General features: G+C 40.3%; 1 protein-coding gene across 1 annotated transcript; it reads right to left on the bottom strand.

The window, feature by feature from the left end:
* Positions 1 to 10652: 10652 nt before the first annotated feature.
* On the bottom strand, positions 10653 to 12137 carry LOC143030071 (uncharacterized). The gene is made up of 2 exons (XM_076193274.1): positions 12010 to 12137; positions 10653 to 11571 (listed from the first exon to the last, which is right to left on the bottom strand). Exons 1-2 carry the CDS (start codon positions 12135 to 12137, stop codon positions 10653 to 10655), a joined length of 1047 nt encoding a protein of 348 aa, XP_076049389.1.
* Between the last annotated feature and the right edge of the window lie 6110 nt (positions 12138 to 18247).

Genomic DNA, 18247 nt, shown 5'->3' on the forward strand with positions numbered 1-18247 from the left:
TTGTGTCCTCTAACATACTTTTATGTTCACTCTCTTCCCATGAGGCTGTTTTCGGAGGCACATAATTGATCACAAATTTTCTGCTCTTCTTATCTCGGTCTTCCACTTCTATCATAATCATCTCTACTGTACTCTTTCCATATATGACACCTTTCACGTTTATATCCTTCTTAGTCAGGAACATAACTCCACCCCCTTGTTTTTTCTCTCTGTTTCTAATCCAATAATTGTATGCATCATGTCCTACACTGTTGGGTGGTAGTGGGCCTTTTAATTTTGTTTCTACAATTCCCATTATGTCCGGTTCTTTTTCTTTCAAATAATCATTCAGTTCATTCAATCCTGTTATCAATCCATCTATATTTGTGTAAGACGCTCTTAGTTTTCTGCCACTTCCATTGTGTTCTCTGTTTCCCTTATGTTTTTCTTTAGTATGTCGAACTGCTTTATTTTCATGTTCACTACTCTCCAATAGAATCTCTCTTTCTCTGACTCCGTTCTTTCCTCGTTTTTTGCCTTAGCTTCAAGTCTTTTCTGCTTTTCTGCCTCTCTTTCCTCCTTATTCATTTCTCTTTTTATCCATACCTTTTTATACTGATCATTTGTTGCTAGTTTCCCTGTTTTGGATAGAATTTTCTCTGCCGTTGTTTGTGACCTGAATTTAATCTTAATTGGTCTGGTCTTATCTGTACTATATTTTCCGAGTCTGAATTTTTCCTCAATTTCCTTTATAATTTCTGGTTCATCTTCCTGGACTAATTTTAATAAACTGCTTACTCTTTCATTTTCCTCCTTGATTCTTGCGGTTCTATCTGGGTTATGTTTCTCTTCCATTCCTAATATAATTATACATTTCTTTTTGTCAGCTAATTCTCTTACTATATTCTCCTGCTGTCTCATCACTTTAATAACTGAGTCTTCATTATGTTCTTTCAATTGCTGTTTGACTATGTCAGTGAATGTCACCTTATTCCCTTCTTGGGTTGTTCTCCAATTTTTAGCTTCTTTAGCTATTGTCTCTCTGTTTTCATTACTATTCTTCTTCAATTTCTCATTCTCCTCCTTTACATTTCCTAACTGTCTTTTTAGGTCCTCTATTTCTTCAGTTAAGTTTCTGTTTGCCTTCTCTAGTTGTTCCAACCTTTCAATTCTCTGGAAAATTGAGTCAACATTACCTAACTTACGTTCCAAGTCCTCGATCACCTTATCAACTCTCTCCTCTAGTCTTATCAGTCGGGGGGGGGGGGTTGTGTCCCCCCCACCCTCTTTAAATCCCTGGAACATATTCTCGTCACTTTCTACTGTATTGCTCCTCTCTATACTTCTAATCTTTACATTTTTATTAGACATTTCATCATCGCTCAGTCTTTTGTTTACCTTTCGCTTGTCTGGCTGGGCCAAGTCTACTCCCTCCTCATTTCCTTCCATTTCCCTCAGTAATCCCTCCCCTTTTCCTCTTTCCCTACTTTCCCACTACTCCACGAGCAATTTCCCCCCCACCCTGTAAAAACACTAGGCACTTCTCTTTGCGTTGGGATCCACAGACTTCAGTTTTCTTCAGAACGTCATCCAAGCCGTCCATTCGCTGAAGTGTGTGTGTGTGTATTTACCTAGTTGTATTTACCTAGTTGTATTTTACGGGAAGGGGAGCTATGCTCGTGGGGTCCCGTCTTCATATCTCATTTTATCTAAACTATTTTTAAATTCATGTATTGTTTTTGCACACACCACTTTCTCATCTAACTTGTTCCAACTGTCTATTGCTCTGTGAGGAAAGCTGTTCTTTTTAAAATCTCTTCTATAGCTGTCTTTTTTTATTTTCTTTCCGTGTCCTCTTGTATTTCTGTCATCCCATTTTATCAGATTCTCTCTATCAGTAATTTCTATGCCTTTCATGATTCTGTAAATAGCTATCAAATCTCCTCTCTCTCTTCTTTGCTCTAGTGTCTGTAGTTTAAGTTTTTGTAGTCTCTCTTCATATGATAGTTTTGAGAGTGTTGGTGCCAGTTTTGTAATTGCTCTTTGTATTCTTTCAAGTTTTTTTATACATTTTTTTGTACTTGGTGACCATATCGTTGCTGCATATTCCAATCTTGGTCTTATCAGGGTGATTAGGATTTTCCTCACCATTTCTTCATCCAGGTATGTAAATGCCACTTTGATTGTTCTTATTAAATTATAAGTTTCTCCAAAAATCTTATTTATATGTTTCTCAGGTGACATATTATTCATAACAATGACTCCCAGGTCCTTCTCATTTTCTACTTTTTTTATTCCTTCTTTTCCCAAATTATATGATCCTGTTATTCTGTTTTTGCTTTTTCCAAATTCCATTATACTACACTTTTTTGTATTGAACTCCATCTCCCACTTCCTACTCCATTCTTGTACTTTATTTAGATCTCTCTGTAGTGATTCACAATCTTCTTCAGTTTTCACTCTTTTCAGTAATTTTGCATCATCTGCAAAGAAGCTCATATAGCTTTCAATTCCTTCATCCATATCATTAATATATATAGCAAACATTATTGGGGCCAGAACTGTTCCCTGCGGGACACCGCTTATTACTTCATTCCATTTTGAGTGCTGATCTCTTATCACTACTCTCATTTTTCTTTCTTGCAAAAAGTCTTCCATCCAATTTAGCAATTTACCTTGTATTCCTCCTTCATATTCTAATTTCTTAAGCAACTTCTTATGTGGTACTTTGTCAAAAGCTTTTTTTAGGTCTAGAAATGCACAATCAGCCCATCCATCTCTTTCTTGTATTATATCTATTAGCCTTGAATAGAAACATATTAAATTGGTGACGCATGATCGTCCTTGTCTGAATCCAAATTGCCTTGGATTTAGTACGTTGTTTTTTTCCAAGTATTTTACCCATCTACTTTTGATAATTCTTTCACATATTTTTGCTATTGTACTTGTTAGAGAGACTGGTCTATAGTTGGTAGGTTCTTCTTTATTTCCTCCTTTATATATAGGTACTATATTTGCTTTTTTCCAATCTTCTGGAACTTTTCCTTCTTTTAAGGAACTGCTTATTATGCTATGTATTTTGTCTGCCAGTTCATTCCTGCATTCTTTCAGAATCCAGTTTGCTATTTCATCTGGCCCATGCGATTTTCTGACATCAAAATTACCCAAGTGTGTCAATATTTCATTCTTTGTTACTTCTATTTCTTCCATAGGGGGGACTTTTTCCTTCCACTCAATCTCTTCAGGTTGTATATTTTCCCTTGTAAACACTGATTTAAAATGTTTGTTCATAATTTCTGCCATTTCCATTTCCTCAGTGTATTCAACTCCTCCTTGTCTTAATTTCTCTAAGTCTTGTTTGTTTTTCAGTTTATTGTTTACAAATCTGTAGAATAGTTTTGGTTGATCTTTACACTTTTCTATAACATCTTTTTCATATTTTCTTTTTTCCTCTCTGCACTTTTGTACATATTCATTTCTATAACCAGTATATATTTTCCATTTTTCAGGTCTTCTGTCTTTTTTCCATCTGTTCCAGGCTTTGTCTCTTTTGTCCTTTAACTCCCTACAACTTTTGTTGTACCAGCATTTTACATATTCTTTTTCTTGTTTTTGTCTTGGGACATACTTTTCCACTCCTTTTTTGTAAATTTTTGTCAAAATATTCCATTTCTCTTCCACTGTTGTTTCTTCTTTGTATATTTCTTCCCAGTTTTCTTGTTGGAAGAATTCTCTTATTTTATCAAAGTTTGTTTTTTCATACATCATTCTTCCTTTTCTATATTGTTCATTTCTTTTCATATATTTTTCTTCATTAAGTTCCAGTTCAATCAATATGTGGTCACTTTTACCTATTGGTGTTTTATATTCAATCTTGTCCACTATTCTAGGTTCAGATGTAATTATTAAGTCTAGCCTCGATGGTTCTTCTTCATTTCTATACCTAGTGTTCTCTTGTATCCATTGTGTCATTGAATGGTCAGTAATCATCTCAAGTAGAGCATTTCCCCATGAGTCATCACCACTCTTTACTGTCATTTCTTCCCAGCAGATTTCTTTGCAATTAAAGTCGCCCATCATAACTATTCTTCCTCCGTCTTCCATTATTTTAGTTAATGCTATCTTTGTGTCCTCTAACATACTTTTATGTTCACTCTCCTCCCATGAGGCTGTTTTCGGAGGCACATAATTGATCACAAATTTTCTGCTCTTCTTATCTCGGTCTTCCACTTCTATCATAATCATCTCTACTGTATTCTTTCCATATATGACACCTTTCACGTTTATATCCTTCCTAGTCAGGAACATAACTCCACCCCCTTGTTTTTTCTCTCTGTTTCTAATCCAATAATTGTATGTATCATGTCCTACACTGTTGGGTGGTAGTGGGCCTTTTAATTTTGTTTCTACAATTCCCATTATGTCCGGTTCTTTTTCTTTCAAATAATCATTCAGTTCATTCAATCCTGTTATCAATCCATCTATATTTGTGTAAGACACTCTTAGTTTTCTGCCACTTCCATTGTATTCTCTGTTTCCCTTATGTTTTTCTTTAGTATGTCGAACTGCTTTATTTTCATGTTCACTACTCTCCAATAGAATCTCTCTTTCTCTGACTCCGTTCTTTCCTCGTTTTTTGCCTTAGCTTCAATTCTTTTCTGCTTTTCTGCCTCTCTTTCCTCCTTATTCATTTCTCTTTTTATCCATACCTTTTTATATTGATCATTTGTTGCTAGTTTCCCTGTCTTGGATAGAATTTTCTCTGCTGTTGTTTGTGACCTGAATTTAATCTTAATTGGTCTGGTCTTATCTGTACTATATTTTTCGAGTCTGAATTTTTCCTCAATTTCCTTTATAATTTCTGGTTCATCTTCCTGGACTAATTTTAATAAACTGCTTACTCTTTCATTTTCCTCCTTGATTCTTGCAGTTCTATCTGGGTTATGTTTCTCTTCCATTCCTAATATAATTATACATTTCTTTTTGTCAGCTAATTCTCTTACTATATTCTCCTTCTGTCTCATCACTTTAATAACTGAGTCTTCATTATGTTCTTTCAATTGCTGTTTGACTATGTCAGTGAATGAAACCTTATTCCCTTCTTGAGTTATTCTCCAATTTTTAGCTTCTGTAGCTAGTTTCTCTCTGTTTTCATTACTATTCTTCTTCAATTTCTCATTCTCCTCCTTTACATTTCCTAACTGTCTTTTTAGGTCCTCTATTTCTTCAGTTAAGTTTCTGTTAGCCTTCTCTAGTTGTTCCAACCTTTCAATTCTTTGAAAAATGGAGTCTACGTTACCTAACTTACGCTCCAAGTCCTCGATCACCTTATCAACTCTCTCCTCTAGTCTTATCAGTCGGGGGGGGGGGTTGTGTCCCCCCCACCCTCTTTAAATCCCTGGAACATATTCTCGTCACTTTCTTCTGTATTGCTCCTCTCTATACTTCTAATCTTTACATTTTTATTAGACATTTGATCCTCGCTAAGTCTTTTGTTTACCTTCCGCTTGTCTGGCTGGTCAAAGTCTACTCCCTCCTCATTTCCTTCCATTTCCCTCAGTAATCCCTCCCCTTTTCCTCTTTCCCTACGTTCCCACTACTCCACGAGCAATTTCCCCCCCACCCTGCAAAAACACTAGGCACTTCTCTTTGCGTTGGGATCCACAGACTTCACTTTTCTTCAGAACGTCTTCTAAGCCGTCCATTCGTTGAAGTGTGTGTGTGTGTGTATTTACCTAGTTGTATTTACCTAGTTGTATTTTACGGGAAGGGGAGCTATGCTCGTGATGTCCCGTTTTCGTATCTCATTTTATCTAAACTATTTTTAAATTCATGTATTGTTTTTGCACACACCACTTTCTCATCTAACTTGTTCCAACTGTCTATTACTCTGTGAGGAAAACTGTTCTTTTTCACATCTCTTCTATAGCTGTCTTTTTTTATTTTCTTTCCATGTCCTCTTGTATTTCTGTCATCCCATTTTATCAGATTCTCTCTATCAGTAATTTCTATGCCTTTCATGATTCTGTAAATAGCTATCAAATCTCCTCTCTCTCTTCTTTGCTCTAGTGTCTGTAGTTCAAGTTTTTGTAGTCTCTCTTCATATGATAGTTTTGAGAGTGTTGGTGCCAATTTTGTAATTGCTCTTTGTATTCTTTCAAGTTTTTTTATGCATTTTTTTTGCACTTGGTGACCATATCGTTGCTGCATATTCCAATCTTGGTCTTATCAGAGTGATTAGAATTTTCTTCACCATTTCTTCATCCAGGTATGTAAATGCCACTTTGATTGCTCTTATTAAATTATAGGTTTCTCCAAATATCTTATTTATATGTTTTTCAGGTGACATATTATTCATAATAATGACTCCCAGGTCCTTCTCATTTTCTACTTTTTTTATTCCTTCTTCTCCCAATTTATATGATCCTGTTATTCTGTTTTTACTTTTTCCAAATTCCATTATACTACACTTTTTTGTATTGAACTCCATCTCCCACTTCCTACTCCATTCTTGTACTTTATTTAGATCTCTCTGTAGTGATTCACAATCTTCTTCCGTGTTCACTTTTTTCAATAGTTTTGCATCATCTGCAAAAAAGCTCATATAGCTTTCAATTCCTTCATCCATATCATTAATATATATAGCAAACATTATTGGGGCCAGAACTGTTCCTTGTGGAACACCGCTTATTACTTCATCCCATTTTGAGTGTTGATCTCTTATCACTACTCTCATTTTTCTTTCTTGCAAAAAGTCTTCCATCCAATTTAGTAGTTTGCCCTGTATTCCTCCTTCATATTCTAATTTCTTAAGCAACTTCTTATGTGGTACTTTGTCAAAAGCTTTTTTTAGGTAATATATCTATTAGTCTTGAATAGAAACATATTAAATTGGTGACGCATGATCGTCCTTGTCTGAATCCAAATTGCTTTGGATTGAGCACATTGTTTTTTTCTAAATATTTTACCCATCTATTTTTGACAATTCTTTCACAAATTTTTGCTATTGTACTTGTTAGAGAGACTGGCCTATAGTTGTTAGGGGTCTTCTTTATTTCCTCCTTTATATATAGGTACTATATTTGCTTTTTTCCAATCTTCTGGAACTTTACCTTCTTTCAAGGAACTGTTTATTATGCTATGTATTATGTCTGCCAGTTCATTCCTGCATTCTTTCAAAATCCAGTTTGCTATTTCATCTGGTCCATGTGATTTTCTGACATCAAGATTACTCAAGTGGTTCAATATTTCATTCTTTGTTACTTCTATTTCTTTCATAGGGGGGACTTTCTCTTTCCATTCGATCTCTTCAGGTTGTATGTTCTCCCTTGTAAACATCGATCTAAAATGTTTGTTCATACTTTCCGCCATTTCAATTTCCTCTGTGTATTCAACTCCTCCTTGTCTTAATTTCTCCAAATCTTGTTTGTTTTTCAGTTTGTTGTTTACAAATCTGTAGAATAGTTTTGGTTGATCTTTACATTTTTCTATGACATCTTTTTCATATTTTCTCTTTTCCTCTCTGCACGCTTGTACATATTCATTTCTATAACAAGTATATATTTTCCATTTTTCTGGTCTTCTGTTTTTTTTCCATTTGGTCCAAGCTTTGTCTCTTTTGTCTCGTATCTCCCTACAACTTTTGTTGTACCAGCATTTTACATATTCTTTTTCTTGTTTTTGTCTTGGGACATACTTTTCTACTCCTTTTTTATAGATTTTTGTCAAAATATTCCATTTCTCTTATTCTGTTTTTTGTTATTTGTGTTTTCTTTCCCTTTTTTCATTTTGGATGAATTCTCTTATTTTATCAAAGTTTGTTTTTTCATACATCAATCTTCCTTTTCTATATTGTTCATTTCTTTTCATGTATTTTTCTTCATTTAGTTCTAGTTCTATCAATATGTGGTCACTTTTGCTTATTGGTGCCTGGTATTCTATCTTTTCCACTATTTTAGGTTCTGATGTGATTATTAGGTCTAGTCTCGATGGTTCTTCTTCATTTCTATACCTAGTGTTCTCTTGGATCCATTGTGTCATTGTGTGGTCAATAATCATCTCAAGTAGAACACTTCCCCATGAGTCTTCTCCACCCTTTACGGTCATCTCTTCCCAGCATATTTCTTTGCAATTATAGTCGCCCATCATAACTATTCTTCCTCCATCTTCCATTATCTCGTTTAATGTTACTCTTGTGTCTTCTAACATGCTTTTATGTTCATTCTCTTCCCATGAGGCTGTTTTTGGGGGCACGTAGTTTATTACAAACTTTCTGCTCTTCTTATCTCTATCTTCTACTTCTATCATTATCATCTCTACTCTATTGTTCCCATATGTGACTCTCTTCACGTTTATATCCTTCTTAGTCAGGACCATAACTCCACCCCCTTGTTTTATCTTTCTGTTTCTAATCCAATAATTATATGCATTGTGTCCTACACTGTTGGGTGGTAGTGGGCCTTTTAATTTTGTCTCAACAATTCCCATTATGTCCGGATCTTTTTCTTTCAGATATTTGTTCAGTTCATTCAGTCCTGTTATTAATCCATCTATATTTGTGTAGGATACTCTTAACTTTCTGTTATTTCCATTGTATTCTCTGTTTCTTTTGTGTTTCTCTCTTTTATGTTCCATTTCTTCAGTTTCATATTCACTACTCTCCAGTAGAATTCTTGTTTTTCTGTCTCCGTTCTGGCCTCGTTTTTTTTCTTAGCTTCATGTCTATTCCTTATTTCCTCCTCTCTTTCCTCTTTATTCATTTCCCTTTTTATCCATACCTTTTTATATTGTTCACTTGTTGCTAGTTTCCCTGTTTTGGATAAGATATTCTCAGCCGTAGTTTGTGACCTTGTGATTCAAAAGTACTTACTTGTGCGTTGATGACGTCGGTTCTTCGGTTTCGGTCGCTCCTGGGTGGGCCCTTACATTCCTTTGCGGCACACTCTCCACTTCTCTAGCCTAATTCCCTACCTCCTAACCATTAATGCTATAGTCAACGCAACGAGAAATGACCGCTAAGGCGTGGCTAGGAGATTTCCCGGTGTTGCCACACATGGGCATCCATGGCGAGAACGTGCGTGTGGATGTAATGTTTTCTGAATGCAGTGTGAGGGGGGCGGGGCCAGAGATTAGATGTAGCCGCAACGTCGCTCTCTCCATCTGATATGCCATGTCTAGACTCGAGGAAACGAAACCTTTGTATAGAAAACATTGCTTTGATTTTTACTTCAGTGGTGGTGTGTGACAAAAAATTATAATATAATTATATGTGGCAACATTATAAAATCATAAAATAGAATTATAAGATAAAATAAAATTATGAAATAATTATATGTGGCACCACAGGGGGACTCCCATTGCTCCGCCCTAACGGCCATTTCTCAATGCAACGGGTATAGCTTACCATAGCCCCCTTTCTGGGTACTGTACACTCCACTCACACTCGCATTCACCACCACCCACGCACGGTCCTTGTTCGGCACTGCGCCACCCAAGCCAACGTGAGGCCATCCCCCCACATTCGGGTGGGAAGGGGGATACCAGCGCTCGTGCCCTTTGACCCCCTCTCCCCCCCCCCAGAAAGAGGGGGAGGGGGTGCCAACCGTCCGTCCCCGTCCGCGCCATACACACTCACGCTCACACACCCCCACCTTGATCTAGAGATCAACCTACTCCTCGTCTTCTCCTTCCTCTACATCGTAGTCCTGTAGCCACCTTGGCGGGCGTCTTTCGCGCTGGGGTCTCTGAGACACCCCATCCTCTTCTGTTGTCGCCCCGTGGCCTTCCTCCTCATCTTCTCCTTCACTCACTACCCGCCGTATATCCAAGATATGTCGCGGCACTCCCTCAACAGAAACATTGTTCCGGGAGTTCACCTCCGTCACTGTCCCTCTCGTCCACTGTGACGTGCACTTCCTGTCCCTTGGTCTCACCCATACCTCCTCCCCCACCTGCACTGAGGCGGGGCCTTCTTCGGCATTGGCCGGCAGTTTCGGTCCCTGCAGCGGATGCCGCCAATCATATTTGAACACAGCCTTTTGCGGAACCGAGCGGTCGTCTTGGCCTGACCTGGGGGAGATATTATACCAGAAAACTGCCTCCGTCGGCGGTATTCGCGCCCTCTCAGCTATGGCCTTAATTGTACGATGGTGTCGTTCTACTATCCCATTTCCGCTCGGCCGGTACGCTGCCCGGAAGAAGCGTCTTGTGTTCCACTTGTCCAATGTACCTTTCAGTGCCTCCGACCGAAACGCCGTGCCGTTGTCCATCAGGACTTCATCCACTGGGCCCCGCTCCAAAAATACCTCGTTCATCACCCGCGCAATCTCTTCTCCAGTCTCCGCCTTCAGTTCTCGCCAAATGCCGAACCGCCCTGGGCCGCAGTCGACCATCGATAAGTATCTGGTGCCTTGATAGTGGGTTACGTCAATTGCCAGCCGCCCCCAGTTCTCTTCCACGCAGAGCTCCCCCGCTGAATGCGGTCTGGGGGCTGGGTTTATGGACTGACAGCGGGCACACGCCCTCACCGCATGCCGCACCTCTTCCCTTGATATGTTCGGGTTAACCTTCCTTGCCAGGAACAATGACCTATTGACCCCTAGATGATGCGTTTCGTGCAACTCTTTCGCACGAAAGGACCCAGCGGCGCACATCTCGTGCTTCTCTTCCTGTTATTACTTCGCTTTCTGCCAGCTCTTCTTTACTCTGGTAAGCGCGTCCGCTTTGTTCGCCTCCGAGGATACCTTCCTCACCCTTATCTTCATGCCGAACTCGTCGATTAACTCTCTCAGGATCCCGAGGCGGCGCTTCACCAGGATCTCTGCAGCTCCTTTCGTGCGGACTTTCTTTTCAGCCGTCAGCACCGAGCTCATCCACCCCGCTACCGTGGCTGAGTCCGTCCTGATCTCGATCTCACGCAGCCCCCATTTCAGCGCCAAATTTGTTCCTTTTATGACCGCGTCCAACTCTGACACGTTAATATGGTGGTAGTCGTCCTTCTTCCGCTGCCACGCTCCATCTTCGACTATCACGTTCCCTATCTCCAAGACGGCGCCGGTTGCGATACTACTCGCGTCGCACCATACTACGCCATGGCTCTGCTGGGGCGCGTTCCACTGTCCTCTCACAGGATCATCGTGCATCGTCCTCTGGACAACGTCGCGTATCATGGTTAGCGTGTCCTCATCAACCTTCTCTCCCCAATCTTTCGATCCCACCCTCCTCTTAATGTAGCTACATGCCGTACGAAGCCATCCGGCGATCGGGTAGTGGCCCACTAATTTGCCGCAAAGGGAGAAAAGTTCTCGTTTACACATTTCGTCCGTCACCTTCGGGATCTCGTTCCCTCGCTTGAACATCAGCGTTCCTGCCGCGTTCCTTTCCAGTCGCAGTCCCAACACCGCTCCTCCCTCCAACGGCTCCGGTTCCTTAGCTGTCAATCCGTACCGAGCCAGATGTTCCACCACGTTCGACGTTGATACTATGCCATCGTCCACCAGTATGTCGTCTAGGTACGAGTCAGTGCCCTTCTTCATCGCTTCAGTCTTCTCCAGTACCGTCTTCAGGATTCTCGTCATGATCCTCGGGGCCGAGCTGAGCCCAAAACCTAGTCTGGTCAAGCAGTAAATTCTCCCTTTGTATTTTACTAGCTGGTACTTCCATAGCTTCTTAGTCACGTGAATTTGCAAGTAAGCCGCCCGCAAGTCTACAACGGCGGACGCCCCCCTCCTTCGGCGCCACCTGCGTAGGGTCTCACTACATACATATACAAAATCGTCGCCAGTATGACACTTCACGAACTGGTTCAGCTCTCGGAAGTCCAGCACCGGTCGTACCTTTCTCTTGGTCGGCTGCACCACTGCCATCAAGGGCAGGATTTCCCCCTCCACTGGTTCCTCCCAGGGACTCAAGATTCCTTCCTCGATCCATCGCTCCACTTCGAGGTCAAAGTCCTCCCTCACCCCCTCTCTGAGGGTCCGTGTGTAGCAGTCGACTTTGTTCTTCAAGACGGGCGAGCTTTCCTTCGGATACCACTCTACTTCCCACTTCCGGCCGTCAAATTCCGCCCGGAAGTCCTCGTCCTCAATCGTGCACGGCGTCGCCCTCTCCCCAGGGTCGAGCTTCGGGCCAGCACCGCCCTCCGCGGCTCCTATTGCCATTCCTACGTCCTCACCCGGCCTCGGTCGGTTCTTCATCCTCTCTTCCGAGTCCTGCCTCATTCCAATCCGTACGAGCCCACCGATGAACGTGACTTCTCCAAGCTGGGTAATTCCGTCCATTCCCAGCACCACGTCAATTCCCTCCAGAATCGTTCTAATGACGAGCACTCTTAGTCGTATCGGGATACCCTCCACTATCATTTCAATTTCCTGGTCGCCATCGCATATCGTCTCTCTCCCGTCGACTGTCGTCAGGGCCACATCTCCCCGTCTGAACTCTTGAACTATATCGGTCCTCACGATCGTGGTTGAACAGCCAGAGTCTATCAGCGCCCTCGCGCGTCTCCCTCTCACCCAAATATCCACGATCGGCATACGACTGAACGGTGTCCTTACATTTCCTCGGCGGCCCCTTGCATAGTGGCCGCCGATGTCCCGTTTCCCTGACTGCAATTTCTGGCCATGTGCCCTGGCTGATTGCACGAGTAACAGATAAGCTCTACCTCCTTACAGTCCCTTGCCAGGTGACCCAGTCTCCGGCACTCGTAACAACGGACCCTCGACAGCCCGCGCCATCTGTTGTAGTCACCCCCGAGCTCACCCGTTCTCCCTTCTCGGTCAGTGGCCACTGTCCTCGCCCGCGCGCCCTCTCCCGCCGAGGGCACTCTCCTTTGTGTCTGTTCGTTGGCCACAGCCACCATCGGCCCTTCATCCTTAGCCTTAGTCAGGAGCCTGGCGCGGGCTATAAGTTCGCTCATGTCTGCCTTTGCTGCATTTTCCATTGCCTGCAGCCCAGTCGATATGTAATCCGGAAACCCATTCACGAAAGCCATCCTCACTACCATCTCCAGGGAGTTGCCTTCGAGATTAATCAGGCCTGCCAATCGCCTAATGTCATTTGCGAACACGTCAACCTGTTCTCCTGTCCACCGCATTCGCCGTAGTTTGCGGTACGCTTCAAAGGGACTCTCGCCAAAAACTTCCTGTAACCTCTCCTTCACCTTTTCCACTTCCTTTTGATCTTCGGTTGCCATCTCCATGTAGACGGATAAAGCCGCGCCCTCTAAATTTAGCGCGATGTAACTCGCCACATCCTTCACTCCCGTTAGCCGCGCGACCAAGGCTGCCTTTGTTAGCCACACGGAGACATCTCCTGTCCCGTCAAACGGCCTTAAGGTGACACTATTCACCTTGAACGGTTCGTTTTCACTCTCAGGTGCGGACATTGACGGCCCGTTTCCACTTGCGGGCGTAGTCATTTTTGCAGTGCCTAGATAGCTTGTGATTCAAAAGTACTTACTTGTGCGTCGATGACGTCGGTTCTTCGGTTTCGGTCGCTCCTGGGTGGGCCCTTACATTCCTTTGCGGCACACTCTCCACTTCTCTAGCCTAATTCCCTACCTCCTAACCATTAATGCTAGCTTACTATATCCCCCTTTCTGGGTACTGTACACTCCACTCACACTCGCATTCACCACCACCCACGCACGGTCCTTGTTCGGCACTGCGCCACCCAAGCCAACGTGAGGCCACCCCCCCACATTCGGGTGGGAAGGGGGATACCAGCGCCGTGCCCTTTGACCCCTCCCCCCCCCCAGAAAGAGGGGGAGGGGGTGCCAACCGTCCGTCCCCGTCCGCGCCATACACACTCACGCTCACACCACAGACCTGAATTTAATCTTAATTGGTCTGGTCTTGTCTGTACTATATTTCCCGAGCCTGAATTTCTCTTCGATTTGTTTCATTATTTCTGGTTCATCTTCCTGAACTCATTCTAGTAAATTTCTTACTTTTTCATTTTCCTCTTTGATTCTTGTGGTTCTATCTGGGTTATGTTTCTCTTCCATTCCTAATATAATTATACATTTCTTTCTGTCTGCTAAGGCTCTTACTATATTCTCCTTCTGTCTCATCACTTTAATAACTGAGTCTTCAGTTTGTTCATTCAATTGCTGTCTGATTATGTCAGTGAATGCAACTTTGCTATTTTCTTGGATTTTTTTCCAACCCTCCTTGTTCTCCTTATTATTCTCCTTTAAGACTTTATTCTCTTCTTTTACTTCTTTTAACTGTTTTTTAATTCTTCAATTTCCTTAGTTAAGTTTTTGTTCGCCTTCTCTAGTTCTTCCAAATTTTCAACTCTCTGCACAATGTTGTTAACATGACCGAACTTAAATTCCCAGTGCTTGATCATCTTATCGAGTTTCTCTTCTAGTCTTGTTAATCGGGGGGGGGGGGGTTGTGTCCCCCCCACCCTCTTTAAATCCCTGGAAAATATTCTCATCATCTTCTACTGTATTGCTCTTATCTATACTTCTAATCTTTACATTTTTGTTAGACATTTCATCATCGCTAAATTGGTCCGGACCTCGTTTGTTTAGATTTCGTCTGCCTGCCTGGGCCAAGTCCTCACCTTCCTCATTTCCTTCCATTTCCCTCAGTAATCCCTCCCCTTCTCCTTTTTCCTTACTTTCCCTACACCACGAGCAATTTCCCCCCACCCTGTAAATACAATAGGTACTTCCTTTGCTTTGGGATCCACGAAATTTCACTTTTTCTTCAGAACGTCTTCTAAGCCGTCCGTTCGTTGAAGTGTGTGTATTTACCTAGTTGTATTTTACGGGAAGGGGAGCTATGCTCGTGGTGTCCCGTCTTCATATCTCATTTTATCTAAACTATTTTTAAATTCATGTATTGTTTTTGCACACACCACTTTCTCATCTAACTTGTTCCAACTCTCTATTACTCTGTGAGGAAAGCTGTTCTTTTTCAGATCTCTTCTATAGCTGTCTTTTTTTATTTTCTTTCCGTGTCCTCTTATATTTCTGTCATCCCATTTTATCAGATTCTCTCTATCAGTAATTTCTATGCCTTTCATGATTCTGTAAATAGCTATCAAATCTCCTCTCTCTCTTCTTTGCTCTAGTGTCTGTAGTTTAAGTTTTTGTAGTCTCTCTTCATATGATAGTTTTGAGAGTGTTGGTGCCAATTTTGTAATTGCTCTTTGTATTCTTTCAAGTTTTTTTATACATTTTTTTGTACTTGGTGACCATATCGTTGCTGCATATTCCAATCTTGGTCTTATCAGGGTGATTAGGATTTTCCTCACCATTTCTTCATCCAGGTATGTAAATGCCACTTTGATTGTTCTTATTAAATTATAAGTTTCTCCAAAAATCTTATTTATATGTTTCTCAGGTGACATATTATTCATAACAATGACTCCCAAGTCCTTCTCATTTTCTACTTTTTTTATTCCTTCTTCTCCCAATTTGTATGCTCCTGTTATTCTGTTTTTGCTTTTTCCAAATTCCATTATACTACACTTTTTTGTATTGAACTCCATCTCCCACTTTCTACTCCATTCTTGTACCTTATTTAGATCTCTCTGTAGTGATTCACAATCTTCTTCAGTTTTCACTCTTTTCAGTAGTTTTGCATCACCTTCAAAGAAGCTCATATAGCTTTCAATTCCTTCATCCATATCATTAATATATATAGCAAACATTATTGGGGCCAGAACTGTTCCCTGCGGAACACCGCTTATTACTTCATCCCATTTTGAGTGCTGGTTTCTTATCACTACTCTCATTTTTCTTTCTTGCAAAAAGTCTTCCATCTAATTTAGTAGTTTGCCCTGTATTCCTCCTTCAGTTTCTAATTTCTTAAGCAACTTCTTATGTGGTACTTTGTCAAAAGCTTTCTTTAGGTCTAGAAATGCACAGTCCGCCCATCCATCTCTTTCTTGTATTATATCTATTAGCCTTGAATAGAAACATATTAAATTGGTGACGCATGATCGTCCTTGTCTGAATCCAAATTGCCTTGGATTTAACACTTTGTTTTTTTTCTAAATATTTTACCCATCTACTTTTGATCATTCTTTCACAAATTTTTGCTATTGTACTTGTTAGAGAGACTGGTCTATAGTTGGTAGGTTCTTCTTTATTTCCTCCTTTATATATAGGTACTATATTTGCTTTTTTCCAATCTTCTGGAACTTTTCCTTCTTTCAAGGAACTGTTTAGTTCTATGTATTTTGTCTGCCAGTTCATTCCTGCATTCTTTCAGTATCCAGTTTGCTATTTCATCTGGTCCATGCTATTTTCTGACATCAAGATTACTCAAGTGTGTTAATATTTCATTCTTTGTTACTTCTATTTCTTCCATAGGGGGGACTTTCTCTTTCCATTCGTTCTCTTCAGGTTGTATGTTCTCCCTTGTAAACACTGATTTAAAATGCTTGTTCATAATTTCTGCAATTTCTATTTCCTCTGTATATTCAACTCTCTCTTGTCTTAATTTCTCCAAATCTTGTTTGTTTTTCAGTTTGTTTACAAATCTGTAGAATAGTTTTGGTTGATCTTTACATTTTTCTATGACATCTTTTTCGTATTTTCTCTTTTCCTCTCTGCACGTTTGTACATATTCATTTCTATAACAGGTATATATTTTCCATTTTTCAGGTCTTCTGTCTTTTTTCCATCTGGTCCAAATTTTGTCTCTTTTGTCTTTTAACTCCCTACAACTTTTGTTGTACCAGCATTTTACATATTCTTTTCCTTGTTTTTGTCTTGGGACATACTTTTCCACTCCTTTTTTGTAAATTTTCGTCAAAATATTCCATTTCTCTTCTACTGTTGTTTCTTCTTTGTATATTTCTTCCCAGTTTTCCTTTTGAAAGAATTCTCTTATTTTATCAAAGTTTGTTTTTTCATACATCATTCTTCCTTTTCTATATTGTTCATTTCTTTTCATATATTTTTCTTCATTAAGTTCCAGTTCAATCAATATGTGGTCACTTTTACTTATTGGTGTTTTATATTCAATTTTGTCCACTATTCTAGGTTCAGATGTAATTATTAGGTCTAGTCTCGATGGCTCTTCTTCATTTCTATACCTAGTGTTCTCCTGTATCCATTGTGTCATTGTATGGTCAGTAACCATCTCAAGTAGAGCGTTTCTCCATGAGCCGTCTCCACCCTTTACTGTCATTTCTTCCCAGCAGATTTCTTTGCAATTAAAGTCGCCCATCATAAATATTCTTCCTCCCTCTTCCATTAACTTGTTTAATGCTATCTTTGTGTCCTCTAACATACTTTTATGTTCACTCTCTTCCCATGAGGCTGTTTTCGGGGGCACATAATTTATCACAAACTTTCTGCTCTTCTTATCTGTCTTCATCTTCCATCATTACCATCTCTACTGTATTCTTTCCATATGTGACACCCTTCACGTTTATATCCTTCTTAGTCAGGAACATAACACCACCCCCTTGCTTTTTCACTCTGTTTCTAATCCAATAATTATATGCATCATGTCCTACACTGTTGGGTGGTAGTGGGCCTTTTAATTTTGTTTCTACAATTCCCATTATGTCCGGTTCTTTTTCCTTCAAATAATCATTCAGCTCATTCAATCCTGTAATTAATCCATCTATATTTGTGTAAGACACTCTTAGTTTTCTGCCACTTCCATTGTGTTCTCTGTTTCCCTTTTGTTTTTCTCTTGTATGTCGACTTTCTTTAGTTTCATATTCACTACTCTCCAATAGAATCTCTCTTTTTCTGACTCCGTTCTTTTCTCGTTTTTTTCCTTAGCTTCAAGTCTTTTCTTTTTTTCTTCCTCTCTTTCCTCTTTATTCATTTCCCTTTTTATCCATACCTTTTTATATTGTTCACTTGTTGCTAGTTTCCCTATTTTGGATAAGATATTCTCTGCCGTCGTTTGTGACCTGAATTTAATCTTAATTGGTCTGGTCTTATCTGTACTATACTTTCCGAGCCTGAACTTCTCTTCGATTTGTTTCATTATTTCTGGTTCATCTTCCTGAACTAATTGTAGTAAACTGCTTACTTTTTCATTTTCCTCTTTGATTCTTGTGGTTCTATCTGGGTTGTGTTTCTCTTCCATTCCTAATATAATTATACATTTCTTTTTATCTGCTAAGTCTCTTACTATATTCTCCTTTTGTCTCATCACTTTAATAACTGAGTCTTCAGTTTGTTCTTTTATTTGCTGTCTGATTATGTCAGTAAATGCAACTTTACTGTTTTCTTGGATTCTCTTCCAACCCTTAGCTTCTTTTCCTATGGCCTCTTTGTTTTCTT

Source organism: Oratosquilla oratoria, chromosome 11 (assembly GCF_046742065.1).
Source record: "Oratosquilla oratoria isolate Oo_2021 chromosome 11, ASM4674206v1, whole genome shotgun sequence".
In the NCBI taxonomy this organism is placed as follows: Eukaryota; Metazoa; Arthropoda; class Malacostraca; order Stomatopoda; family Squillidae; genus Oratosquilla; species Oratosquilla oratoria.

Coding starts and splice junctions, on each gene's coding strand:
- LOC143030071 (XM_076193274.1), bottom strand. CDS start 12,137: ATGGCAATAGGAGCCGCGGAGGGCGGTGCTGGCCCGAAGCTCGACCCT. Junction 11,572..12,009: donor CGGAAGTGGGAAGTAGAGTG/GTATCCGAAGGA, acceptor TTTTGGGCTCAG/CTCGGCCCCGAGGATCATGA.